The sequence below is a fragment of the Phalaenopsis equestris genome, unplaced genomic scaffold (genome assembly GCF_001263595.1).
Source record: "Phalaenopsis equestris unplaced genomic scaffold, ASM126359v1 Scaffold000105, whole genome shotgun sequence".
NCBI lineage: Eukaryota > Viridiplantae > Streptophyta > Magnoliopsida > Asparagales > Orchidaceae > Phalaenopsis > Phalaenopsis equestris.
The window spans coordinates 1,397,031-1,411,073 of record NW_018164547.1 but is presented as its reverse complement, the minus strand read 5'-3'; the positions used below and the strand labels follow the sequence as shown (position 1 = coordinate 1,411,073).

General features: G+C 35.4%; 1 protein-coding gene across 1 annotated transcript in view; it reads left to right on the top strand.

The window, feature by feature from the left end:
* The window catches only part of LOC110020620, an 18,496-nt gene that overhangs the window by 3,455 nt on the left and 998 nt on the right, over positions 1-14,043 (top strand). Inside the window, exon 2 of the mRNA XM_020718778.1 lies at positions 591-778. Coding sequence (XP_020574437.1) covers positions 591-778 — 188 coding nt within the window. The remainder of the gene's footprint in view (positions 1-590; positions 779-14,043) is intronic.

Genomic DNA, 14,043 nt, shown 5'->3' with positions numbered 1-14,043 from the left:
AACTGCCACTGGCGCTTAAGCGCGGGGTCTCGACGCTTAGGCGCGGTCTTCTCTGTTTAACCGGCGCGTAAGCGCCGGATCTGTCGCGTAGGCGCCAAAACTCTTTTGCATAATTTTTCACTTTTTTGCTCCAAATTTGATCATTTTTCACACCTTTAAGCATTTTTCGATTTTTACTTGTATCTACAAGAAAAAAACAAAAATATCTTTCATTAAAGCGTAATATCTCAAAAATAAGTATAAAAATGTGTCTAAAAATACTATATATTTTAGGTGTACCAATGAACCACCAATGTTCAACGCTATCTTTAGTCGCCCACTGCTCAACAATTTCAGAGTTGTGGTATCTACATGTATTCCATGTAGTGGTGAAATTTCCTCATGGCGTGAAAATTGTGACCTTGCATGGGAACTTGGAGCAGTTTGGAAAGTGCTACCTCCAAGCGGTAGTGAGTATGAAGCAAGAAATGTTAAACATACGACACAAACGAGAAGGGGACCTTAAAACAGATGAAGCCGCGTTTAAGATCCCCACTAACCTCAATGAGCTTGATTAAGTTTTTTTCTATTTAGTGAGTTTTTTGATGCAGGTAAAAAAGATGCATTGATCCAGAATCTTCAAAAGCACTGCAACATCTTCGCTTGGTCGACCACTGAGATGTATGGCATCCCCATAGACGTGGCTTTTCATTGCCTCAATGCCAACCTAGTTGTTCTGCTTGTGAAACAGAAGATATGGTCGTCAACCATGACACTGGCCAGATCAATCCACGAAGAGGTAATAAAGCTCAAGAAGGTGGGCTACACCCGGGAAGTACAATATCACGTCTAGGTATCCAATATGAGTATGGTACAGAAGTCCAACGGAAAAAGGAGGATGTGTGTGCACTTCTCCAATTTGAATGAGGTTTGTCCCAACGATGGCTACCCCCTGCTGAGGAACGATGCACTGGTGGATTCTACATTTGGACATTCAGTCATGTTTTTTCTAGATATTTTCTCTGTATAGCATCAAATAAAAATGCCCCTGACCGGCGCTGAGAATGCCTCTTTTATCATGAGTGAGGGATTGCATTATTTTATTGTAATGCCCTTTAGGCTGAAAAACACTAGCACTACTTACCAGTGCCATATGGATATAGTATTTTCTTAGCAAATAGGAAAAAATATTGAAGTCTATGTCAATGATATTCTTGTTAAAAGTAAGTCAGTCAAACAACATATAAATGACTTAAAGAAAATCTTTTCAAACATTCTGGAAATATAATATGAAATTAAATCCATTAAAATATATGTTTGGAGCTTCAACCAGGAAGTTCTTAGGGTACTTCTTGACGCCCGAAGGTATAAAAACTAATCCTGAGAAAGTAAAGCCACTCCTAAATATGTCTTCTTCGTTGAATACTAATGAGTTGCAGAAGAAAACTGACCAATTAACAACACGTAGTAGATTAATTTTCAAATATGGCAATAAATGTGTTGTTTTGTTTAAGATATTAAAGAAAGTCAAGAACTTTTAATGGCCAAATGAATGCGAGTAAGCATTCCAAATTTTGAAGCAGCCGCTAGTCTCACCTTCACTACTGCAAAGCCCGAAGCTGAAGGAGAAATATTGTTGTATTTGGGACTCGGGCCTAAAGCCACCAACTAAGTCTTAGTTCAAGAGGAGCTGGGGAAATAATTTCCCATTTACTACACCAGTCGGGTCCTCGGGAGAGCTAAGTTCAGGTACCCAATTATAGAAAATCTAACATTTTCTTTTGATTGTCTTTGCTCATAAGCTCCGATCGTATTTTCAAGTGCATCCAATCAGAGTGATTACCGACCATCCGCTCAAATTTGTACTCACTCATTTGGAACACTCCGGTCGGCTCTTGAAGTGGGCTATGGAACTTAGTGAATATGACATCAGTTGCATTCACCAGATGGTAATTAAGACGAAAGGTGTAATTGAATTTCTAGCCAACTTCTCCGAACACGATAGATCGAGTGACAGCTGAAACAGGTGAAAAACTTGGACCCTGTGTATTGATGGAGCCTCCAACCAAGCAAGTGCGGGAATCAGGATGGCTCTATGTAGTAGACCGGAGAGCATATTTATCATTAAGTCGCCCTATAATTCAAGGTTACAAATAATCAAGTAGAATACAAAGTGTTAAGAGCCAAACTATGAAATGGGCGTTGAGCATCTCATGATTAAGTTAGATTCTCAACTTGTTTTTAACCAATTCATGGAGAATTCAATGCTCGAGGTGAGATGATGGTTAAATATTTGAACAAGGAAAAGATGGAGAGAGGAAAGTTTGCAAACTTTCGAATCAAATATGTTGGATGGGAAGAAAACCAGATGATTGATCTTCTGTCAAGGAAGATGTGCTTTGGAGAAAACACTCAATGTAGGCTTTTCTGACCAACCATACAAGAGTTAGAAAAAATGGAGGTAGAAGGTGAGAGCATAAAAAGTTAGATGGATTCCTACGTTTAATACCTAAAAACAAGAAAGTTCCTCGAAGAAGTAACAAATCCTAGGCGGTTCAAGTTTAAATTTGTCCAATACCTCTTCATCAAAGACAAACTCTTCCAAAGGTCAACACTTCATTATTTCTAAGGTGTGTGAAAGAAAATGTGATGGAGGAGATCCTCTGAAAAGTGCATTCTGGCAAATGTTGCTGCCACTCCGGTGAAAAGACCTTAGCTCACCATGTTCAGAGGCACGGTCATTCTTGCCAAACCTCATGAAGGATGTAGAAAAATTCTCTCGAAGGTGTGGGTAGTGTCAAAAGTACACTGCATTGTTGCATCAATAGATCCAAAAATTACAACAAATAGCTGGTCCTTGGCTTTTTGTTATTTTGGGATGTGATATTCTTGAGTTATTTTCTCCTTTAAAGTGGCAACAAAAATTTCTCTTGGTCATCGTAGATTATTTTTTCAATTGGATTGAAGCTAAAGCTCTCACCTAAATTACCACAGGAGCCATTCATAATTTTTTTTTTTGGATGGACATCATCTGTCAGTATGGCCTACCTTTAATACTCATCACCGATAATGAGGCCCAATTTGTTGATAATGGGTTAAGAGATTTATGCCAAAGTGAGGGAATCAACATTAAATTTGCATTTTACATTACCCTCAAACAAACAGGAAAGCAAGGGTTGTGAACAAGATCATCCCAACTCTTCTAAATAAGAAGGTCGAAGATGCAATATGAAATTGGGTGAACTTGCTCTCATCCGTCTTATGGGTTATCCTAATCACTCCAACGTCAGTGACTGGGCAAACACCTTACATGCTTTCTCATGGAACGAAACAATGTTACCGGTCAAATACAATTATCATAGCCAAAGATTCATCACTAAAACATCTTTCAATGAAAAGAATCTCACTGACTGGCAAAAGGTGAATAATGAAGGAGTGGTGCTCGCTCTCGATCTGCTTGAAGAAGTTCAAACCAATGCAACACTTTGACTGGAAGATATAAAAAAAACTACTCAATATTATAACAAGAAAGTCCAAGAAAGGGCATTCTCACTTGGCAACCTAGTTCTAAAGAAAGCTGATCCAACCACATAAGGAAAATTGGTTTCCAAGCTCGATCAAACTTAGAATAGTCCCTTCATAATCAACCAACAAGTTGCCTCAGGAGCGTACAAGCTAAAATCATACACCGAGAGAAAGGTTCAACGAACGTGGAGTGAGGATGATTTTAAAAAAAAATTCCCTTGGAATAAATTGTAATGTACACGTATTTCAGAAAAATAGCTTGATAACACTCATATTTAACATGAACTTTTGTTTTATTTTCATACACTTGCAAGAAAAATTTAACCGTGCAATTGTAACCCAAATCTAACATTGCTTGGTAAACTGAAAAGTTAATGAGTCTTACATCAAAGTAATACTCAGGAACTAAGGTGCCCTAAAAAGATGACCAAAAGGAGTGTTTTGATGTTTGGTCTCCATAAGAGAAAAGACTACCAAAAGACACGTTCAGACGCTCAGTCATAATAAAATATGCACGACAGGATAAAGCATTATGATTGCTGGTCATGGACCCCTTGCTTGAATTTTTTCTATGTTATGAGTTAATCATTAGATGCGATCATTAGCCCAGTAGTGATAAAGCTCCATAGAAAGGGAACTGAGAAAAAAACCTTAAAAAAAATTACAATCGACTACCCCTACAAGGCACAGATCAACTGAACAAAATTTTTGGGTTTGGTAAACTAAAACTTAGGTCAGCCTAAAAAAGATACTTGAAGCACTCATAAAAAATCTGAATGGTCGATAGCAACATCATGATATCCAATAGGACCTCAAAAATGGCATTAACTTTCAAGTCTTTAATGACAAAGAGCAAGACTCGAGGTGAACAAATGTGTCAATAAATGTTTAACAAACCAATTTAGTTTAATCACACAAAATATTACAAAAAAAAGACTGAAAGGTCTTGTAGTCATTTGCTACAAAACTATCGTGTATAACATCTTCATTACATGTAAATAAAAAAATTAAGAAAATATAAGAATTTGAATATAGGGATCATGGGGTCGAGTGTTGGACGACCCTCCGTTTGCCACAATATTTCCCTCAAATTCATTTCGTTGTTTGGATGCAAAGGGGGGCATCAAAAAGCTTTCTAAACTCATTGATATTAAAATACTTAAGCTCAACCATGCCTAATCTCACAAATTCATCAACCATTATTTGTTGATCATCCTCCAAGTAATCAACTTACCCATCATAAAGTTCTTCAGTTGTAGTCATTATGGTTATCTGCTTTAACAAATTGGCATTTTCCTCCTATACAAGAGATACCCACTCTAACATCATCTCTAATTCAACTTTCACGTCATTTAGCTCTGCCTCTGCCTCAGCTGCCCTCATTGTTGTGAGCTTTTCCCACTCCCGGTATCCTCGAGCTCTTGCCTCAACCTTAGAGGCTTTCTCCCTCATAGCCAAGTAGAGTGACACCATGTGGTGTGTCAACACGTGCCCAAGCAGTTGGAAATGGTAGAATAAATGGCATAGCTCCATGAGGCAGAGGTTTTCCATGTGCTCCTCAAGGTCGACTAATCATAAGATGATAGTGGGTGTAAACTCGGCCTACTTAGAGTTCAAGGGCTTTCAAAGTTTATTAATCCAAAGCTGGAATCAAATTTCATGAAAACCTCTGATCACTTCTCCTATAGAGGAGTCCAACAATCACTACCCCCTTATCATTCTTTAGGGGTGAAGAGAGAAAAAGAATCAAAGTCAGAAGCTACAACCTTGCACTTTTGTCTGCTTTATGCTTCCTCAGCTGACTCAAAGCCCTCTTCCAGACATTCCTCCAAATCATCCTACTTAGATGGTGAAGTTAGCACTAAGAGAGATTGCCAGCTTGCCTCACCTCTCTCAGACAGAGGAATGTAACCCAAGTTTGACGGTTGGAAAACCTTCTGTATGGAAGGACACTTAGAGGAATGCCTGGTCCCCGATCAAAAGGAAGGAGCGACTCGTCTTGATCTCGCACCTTAAATTGCATTAATTCACCTGAGCAGGTTTTCACTTGATTATAATTAACTCACCAGTAACCTTATTTTAAATAACTGCTAAGGATTTAGAGTCTTAATGTATTAAATTTGAACTTGGGACTGTTTCCCTCGTTGGATCACCCTCTTTCACTTCCTTGTCCATCCACACTAAGAGGGGAGCCACCGGATCTCTTTCTTTTTCTTGGCTCCTTTGAAAGTTGGGCCACCTTATCCAACTACCTCTTCACTTCTATCTCATCAAAGGTGGAACATAGCTCAGTTATCATTAGGTCATACTTGTTCCGATTCAACACCTGATTGATGATCATAGGGTTGGTGCATTGAACCACCTACAACTGCTAACTCGGGATGACCGACATAAATGACTTGAGTTGAGAGGAAACCCTTTCTTTTTCTTGTACTGGACACCAATCTGTACTGGACACCGACCGCCCTGGTCACAATGTCTCCGTCATCGCAATAAACCATTAAGATTCAAAATTTTCAATCCTTTATTTTATTCTCTAAGTCAATTAGGTAAAACTTTTGGGTCAATCCAAAGATTACGTATCTATCTGTCACCAATGTGTAGGAGAACATGTGCAAAAACAATTCCTACAACCAAGAAATCTCCAACTAACACAAGTAAACTATGTTGGTTATAAAAATGTGATAGAATTTGACTTGATCTAGACAGGGATGGCTCCATAATGGTTGATCGAAGAGGTAGTCGAAGGACCTACAAGAACTAATCTTAATAAAAGATCAAGGCATCTCCCAGATAGTCGGTAGCATGAACTTTCACAAACACCCATTCAAGGATGACACTTATGTCGTACAAAAAATTGTCGTTTAGCACCTCAACATCAAAATCTGTCAAGACCGATCTCTCAGTCATCCTTATCGAACCAAACATCTATAGATAATATTTAGAGGCCATAGAGCTCCAAGAGAAGCCGACTAAATGATGAAATGAATGAAAAATAAAAGTATTAGCTGAATTTGTGCTTAACTATATATATAGGACATGTCAGGAATTCAAAATGTCTCACATCCATACATCAGAATTTGGAAAATCAAAATTTGGAAATACACATCAAATCGACACACAAATTGAGGGTTCACAATGATTTTTTTTTTAAATTTGACTAAAATTAAATTTTATTTATGATAAAAAGTATTTTATAGCTAGAACGCCCAACAAACTTATATTTTTTTATCCTCTCTTCTTCCATCCAGACATGGGAGAATAAACTAGCTGCCCGGACTTCCGCTAGCTTGTTTTGAAGGCTTTCCATTTAGGCTTGGAGGGTCTTCATATTTGCATAGAGGACTGTCAACTCCACCCTCAAGTCTAATATAACAATCTCTCTCTGAAGGTCTGCTGCCCAGCTAAGGGAGTCCCCGGTCTCGTCCATGTGTTACACCAACGAATTTTGGGAGTTGATTCCAATTTTATATGTCAATATAATGTATGCGATAATATTCTTAATTTTTTTCCTTACTTATAATTCATACTTTGCAACGACGCCAAAAACACGATCCCCGACAACGGCTGCCAAAAACTTGAATTTGAAGCAAATAAGAATACAATTTTTATTTTTAAATATGAGATACTACAAAAGTATACGTGTTGTTATCAAGTAACATAAAACTTTTTGATTAAGCCCTGAATATCGAACCCGCAAAGACAGTTATCAATATGCAACTAAAATCAGAAGAAATTAGATAACAAATTCTACCTAGCAAAATATTCTTACTCAAACTATAGATGCAATAATGTGAATGAAAGTTTGATTCTTTTTTTTTTGTAAATTTTTTATAGTTGAAAGCAAAGTAAACAACTAATTAAACTTAACTAGATATTTGTAAGTTGAAGGCAATATAAATAAAATATCATTTTCCTTCTCATGAATTAGTAACAATAATAGGAATTCTGTTGTTGAAGTATTCAAATTTTGTTGTGCCAAATAAGAGCAATAATATTCTTTACCCTTAATAGAGATGTTATAAAGAATATTTGCCAATTTAAAGTTTGAATAGTCTTGAAGATGGGTTAGGTAGGGAAGATACTAGATCTCACTCTAGAGTTTCCTCTTCTTCCTCCACCTGGGGGCTAACATCTCATATCAAAACCTATAACTATAAATTAAATTAAGGGCTTTAGTCTGTCACTCTAAAATCCTCTAATTTTACACCCTTTAAAGTTTATTTCTCTATTTATTTGCACTCAATCATATGAATTACATTCTCATTCATATAATCTCATGTGTTTCTTACCATTTGTTGACTGAGACAATACCATCACAGATCTTTCATGTTCTCACAATATATATTAACGTCTTGATTAACCAAATCAAGAAGTAAATGAAGTACAAGGTTTAAAATCATCACAACTTATTCAAACACTAAAGATTAATACTTCACATAACTTATATCCAATACTTAATCACTTATCATTTTAAGGAAAAAGATAAAGCAAACTACTCAGAATTCATGGAGAAAACACAATCACACTTAAGTTTGAAAATAGAATTCATACAAATAAATAAGAAGTCTAAATTAAAATCAAATGTAGTTATAAAGCTTATCTCAAATCCTCTCCACTAAAGTCTTGAAGTTCCTTTGAACCTCTTCCTTCACTTACAATACAAATTATAACTTATAATAAAAGAAAAGTGGCGGTGGAGGCAGCGTGTGTGGGTGATTGGAAGGGGGATGACACTCTTCTCTTTTTCAATCCAAGTTTTCTTTTAAAATTTTCCAAAAGGTTCTTTGGCGTCTCTTCAAAATGTGTTCACATTCAGTTAATCTTCCAAGAGTTGCCTCCTTTCAAAATCCAATTGAATGTATTTTTATGTCCATTAACTATTTCCCATGTTTTCACCAAGGGTTGCTTCAAACACCTTTTAAAAAATTTGTCCAATTCATTGAATCATCAAATAACTACTTATAACGCTTAAGCGCGAGGTACTGGGCCTTAGGTGCGACATTCTCTGTTTTACTAGCGCGTAAGCACCAGTTTTGGGCTCTTAAGCACCACAATTTTTTTGCACACTTTCTTCATTTTTTTTAAAATGATCATTTTTCCTCAAAAAATGATCATTTTTCACTCTTTTCACCATTTTTCATCTATTTGATTATTCCTGAAAAAAACACACAAATACCTTCAATTAAAATGCAATATCTCAAAAATAGGTATAAAAATGCGTACATAAAGACTATATATTTTATGTGTATCAAAATCCCCCAAACTTAAAAAGTTACTTGTCCTCAAGTGACACTCCAATCTTTCAAAACCAAACTAAGTAGATTATGTAATATGAGTTTCTTTAGGATATTCTAAAATTTTGATCTAGAAATATAGTAGTCCAATTTATAAAAAAAGATTAGTACATAAGACCAAATTAGAGTTTATAAATTTTTTATGTAAAGAAGTCTAAAAATATGAGTTTCTATCTAATTCAGAAATACTTGTAAATTCTCCAAATATAGAGTTTAGGCGTTCTATTTTCTCAGCTTAAAATTTTTTATTAAGAATAATTATACTTACTATATTATATCCTTAAGCTTAAGAGTTTCTCAAGTCTTATACTTTAAATAGATTAGATGTGGAACCAATTTTTGATTAGACACTGATCCCGATATTTTTTGTATGTAAGGATTTATGAAGTTGACACTACCACTTGAAGATTTTAATCACTGACAATGATGTCAAAAACTTGATCCTAAACAGAGTAAGATTTTAATTATATTTTTAAATAGTAGGGATGCTACACAAGTATACGCATTGTTATCAAGTAATAAAGAGTTTTCTGATTAAGCCCCGAATATCGATCCCACAGAGATTGAGGTTAATCACGGCGACTTTCAAGAGAAGTTCTAGTCTAGAATAACACGTCATAGCTTGGAAGGTCAATAAAGGTTTGGTTTTGATTATATTTTACAATTATTAGTGCAATACTATTTTTACTCCTAAATTAAAATATTTAGTGAAAATTAGAAAGTGGGGTTTAATATATTAAAATTACTCTTCGTCATGCAATGAAATTAGTGACATGCATAAAAGTAAAACAAGTAGTGAGAGAGATTATGACAAATATGAGCAATTATATCCCTTACCCTCGGTCAAGTAATATAAAGAACATTGACTAATTTATAGTTTAAGAATCCTTGGTTAGGTAGGAGAGATACTAGCTCTCACTCTAGAGTCCTCTCGTCCCCACACATGCAGGCTGACATCTAGTATTAAGACCTAAAACTAAGAACCAAGTTGGGTGCTTCAGCCTGTCACTCTAAAGTCCTCTAATTCTATACCCATCAAAAATTATTTCTCTATTTATTGACACTCAACTATATGACTACGATACAATTTCATATGATTCAACCACAATTGATTAAGACACACCATCACAGATTTTACATATTCTCACAAAAAAAAAAAAATTAACATGCAAGTTGATTAAGTTTACATGTAAATGAATATCAAAGTAAAGTAATCACAATATACTCTCACTCTAATCAATTTTTTATCCTACACATGCATACTAATTCATTGTAAGAGGTAAGAGTAAAGAAAACTACTCACTACACATAGAGAAACAACAAGAACTTTTCAATGAATTAAACTTTGAAACCATACCAAACAAAGTACTAAACTCAAATCAAAACACAATGAAAATACTTATCTTTGATGGAAATCAAAATCTCCTTGTATAGAAAAAATAATCTCCTCACAATCCTCTCCAAGGACAAAGATTAAAGTGAAAAGAAAAGAAGAAATCTCTCACACTCTCTCTTTCTCTCTCGCCTTGTCGCCTCACTTGGGGCTCTCGCCCAAGCCTTCTTCTTCTCCAAGACATCTTCTTCTCTTCCAATTAGTTCAAGAGTCTAAGTGGCCTTTTAAAAATATTTCCAAGCCTTATTTATAATTTCCCAAGAGATGCTTAAGTGTCTCTTCAAAGTGTTCATATTCAATGAATCTTCCAAATGGTGCCTCAAGTACATCTTCAAAGTCTTCAAAAACATCCATATAACCGCCCCAAATCCTTCTAGAAATTCTCTTTTATCATTTCCAACAAATTTTCCAAGAGACACACAAATCACCGCTTAAAAAACTGTCCAAATCCTATGTATATTATAGAAGTTATGTTGAAAATCGTTTTTGGCGCTTAAACACCGATTTTGGGCGCTTAAACGCCCTCCTCTCTATCTGGTGGTGCCTAAGTGCCATTTTGGGAACTTAAGCGTCGGGCATATGCACTTAAGTCTTTGGTTTTGACCCTCATGGCTTCAGTGTGCCTTGATTCGACCCAATTTGCTCCGGTTTGCTCCGTTTTGGTCCATTTTTGTTCCTTTTGCTCCAATCACTCTAAATGCTTCATTTTGATGTACCTACAGCCAAAAAAATTTGAAAACATACATTTAAAGTGTAATATCATTATAAAATATAACATAAAAAATAATACATTTTTAGGCACATCAGACACTATTTCTCAAGCTTCTCTTCCCTTTTTCAACTTTTTTTTTTCATGGTGAGAATTCCTATATCTGGATAAGTCTTTAATGATTTTGAATTTTACTTATCCTTTCCTAAAGCAAAGTTTTAATATAAATCTTTTACTAAAAACATAATAATAGTTTAGAAAATTATTTTTAATAAAAGAAATCTAAGTATTGAAAATAAAAGTCTAACCCATCTAAAATTTTCAAAAATAAAATTTCTCCTATTAAATATAGTTACACACTATTTATCATTTCCATACTAAAAAATTTTACCTTAAGTTTTTCTTCATTGCTATAGGTTTCAACTAAATTCTCTTACTCATTTCTATATTCAAAATTTTACTTCTCTAATATAACTTCATATACATAATCATTTTTTTTCAAATCAAAATCAAATTTATTTGCAGCACATTTGAGAACAAATAAATTTCAAGTTTTAGAAAATTTTTCACCGCACAAACTTAAATTTTTAATAAGACAAAAATTTTAGCATCATATATATATAGACAGGAAGGAAAACTAAAAATAACATGCTTACGGGAATTTTTATGATTTTTGGTAAAAAATTGGGAGTTTTGGTAATTTTGGGAATTTTAGGAAAATTTGGGGGTGGAACCAAGGTTGGGTGTTTTGGTGGAATTGAAACTAGCCATACATGGTGACAATACAAACCATGGAAACCCCTGCGCCGAGGCTATAAGACCCATGGGATAGCTCATTATGGATCCTTCATATGTTGGTCCTGTCCATTCTAGCCAAAGGCTAATGGCTTGGGACCACTCATATGAGTTTCCAAGAGGGAGTTAGGAGGTAGGTTAAGTGTGAGTGATTAGATTTTAGGGTCTTAGAATGTATGAGTGTGATGGGTTTGAGTGTGTATGTGTAACCAAGACCAAGTCACCCAGGGTTGCCCTAAGGTCTCACTGATTCTATTGGAACTCATACTTGAATATTCACATGTTGGTCTTAGCCATCTCAAGTGAGAAATGAGGGCTTATGACCACCTATGTGAAACTTCACAAGAAGAGTCAAGAAGTGTTTATAAATTTTATGTGAGAGAGTTCCATCACTAGTCTTATTGGATAATCAGTAGAAAAGTCTTATAGTTAGATCCTAGGCTTATAAAGAGGAAAAACTAGACCTCATAAAAAATAAGGTCAACATGGGGATTTCTCTAAGGGGAACTCTTCCCGGATGAGGGGTCTTAGCTCATTACAAATGACATCATCTGGAATGGCTGCAAGGCATGGTGGTGCGAGGTGAGCTATGTGAGATTGATGAGTGGAACTTGCAGTATCAAGGAGTTCAACATCACGACTTGATAGGGTGAAGTGTTCCCTCTTGAGGAGAGGGGCCGATACAAGTTCCTCCAAGCAGTGTGTTTCCTGTAGGTCGCTGAGTTAGTGGTAAACGAACTCCATCCAATGGTGTGAGTGGCGGTTGTTGAGCCCCACGTAGGAGCTATAAGATCTCTAGTTGAAACTCTTCCATTTTGGGCATTTGGTCTTCCAGAGAAGGTCTTGACACGCCTTCATCGGTAGGATAGCGTCTCTTACGACGAGATGATGAAGAGGCATGCTGTTTTTAGCTTTATGACTGCTCTTTGGAATAATTGGTGTTGGAGTGAGCCTCACAAGTACTTCAGTGGTGGGATTAAAATTTTCTACAGACGAAGCCAAACCGATGAGTGTTAGAAAATTCGCGGCAGTAGAGTAGCAGATTATCGTCTTAGCATAGTACACAGATTCAACACACACTTAGAAGAGAGAAAAAAAATTAGTAATAACAGCAGAAGTTTTTATGTGAATACCCCGCAAAAGAAAAAAAATCATAGGGACTGACTTAGCTGAAGAGTTTCACTATAAACAATGATTACAATTGCAACTACTTCTCCCACATAAGTGAAAGATTTAAAAAATCTTTAAGTTACAAAGTTGACGTGCAACTAAACTTTTTTTTGCAAGGAACAGACAACGACCAATCGTGATCGGCGACGACCGATGCATAGTGATCGACGATAGTCGGCGGAAGTTGGCAGTGGTCGACGTCGCCACGAGTGGTGCTGGACTTCAGCTCCTTCCCAAAGCTTCAAGGTCTCTTTTTAGACTTGCAAGTCTCCTCCGGCTTCAAGTTATCTTCCCCGCTCATGAGAGGGGTGTGACTCTATTTATAGACTTCCGGGTGTAGTTAATGTTGAAATATGAATCACTTTGTCAAATAACTCAGGCTTCCCTCGATCAGATTGCATTTGATGAACATTTGAGCGCCTTAATGATGTCATAATTGAGTGATATTGGGCTCGTTGAATTAGTCTTGTTAAGATGCTTTATTTACTATAGACTTGTCAAAATCAACATTCGTCTGAACTTCTAAATATGTTCAAAAAATTTCCAAAAATAGTTTAATGGCTAGAATTATGCTTGATTTAATTTATATCAGTTTAATTTTGATAACATCGAGTTCTTCTTGTCAAACTGGTCAGTTTGACTGTAACTTTGCTGAAATCAGAGCTCTAGATGACTTTTATCGATGCTTGAATATTTCCTGCTAAAAAAAGTCACATCGAGATTTATATCATGTCTCGAGATTTGTGTCAGATGATGAAAAGTTATTGGAGTCATATCAATTATAAACTTTATGATAAATTAATTAAAATAATTACTAAATAAAAAATAATTATTATTGAACTTTTAAATTTCAGGTGGGCAAGATTTTTATTATATAATAGAATATTACATAGTTATTAAAAGCTTAAGATATACAATTAGTCTCAAGGGGGTAAAATTTTTAATGTACAAAGTGATATTACATATTTATTAAAAATCTAACAAAGATCGACTGCCTTAATCCCTCTTCAATTCACCATTGATTTCAAAGTCATAATTACAAACCTTTGGTTCAAAATTTATGAGAAGGATACAAAAATCTTGAGGAGAGAGACGCTCTAATTCCTAGTCACCTCATTATTTAGTTAAGGATTTCAATCATTTTAATATTATAGTAATATTTGATAAAACATAAA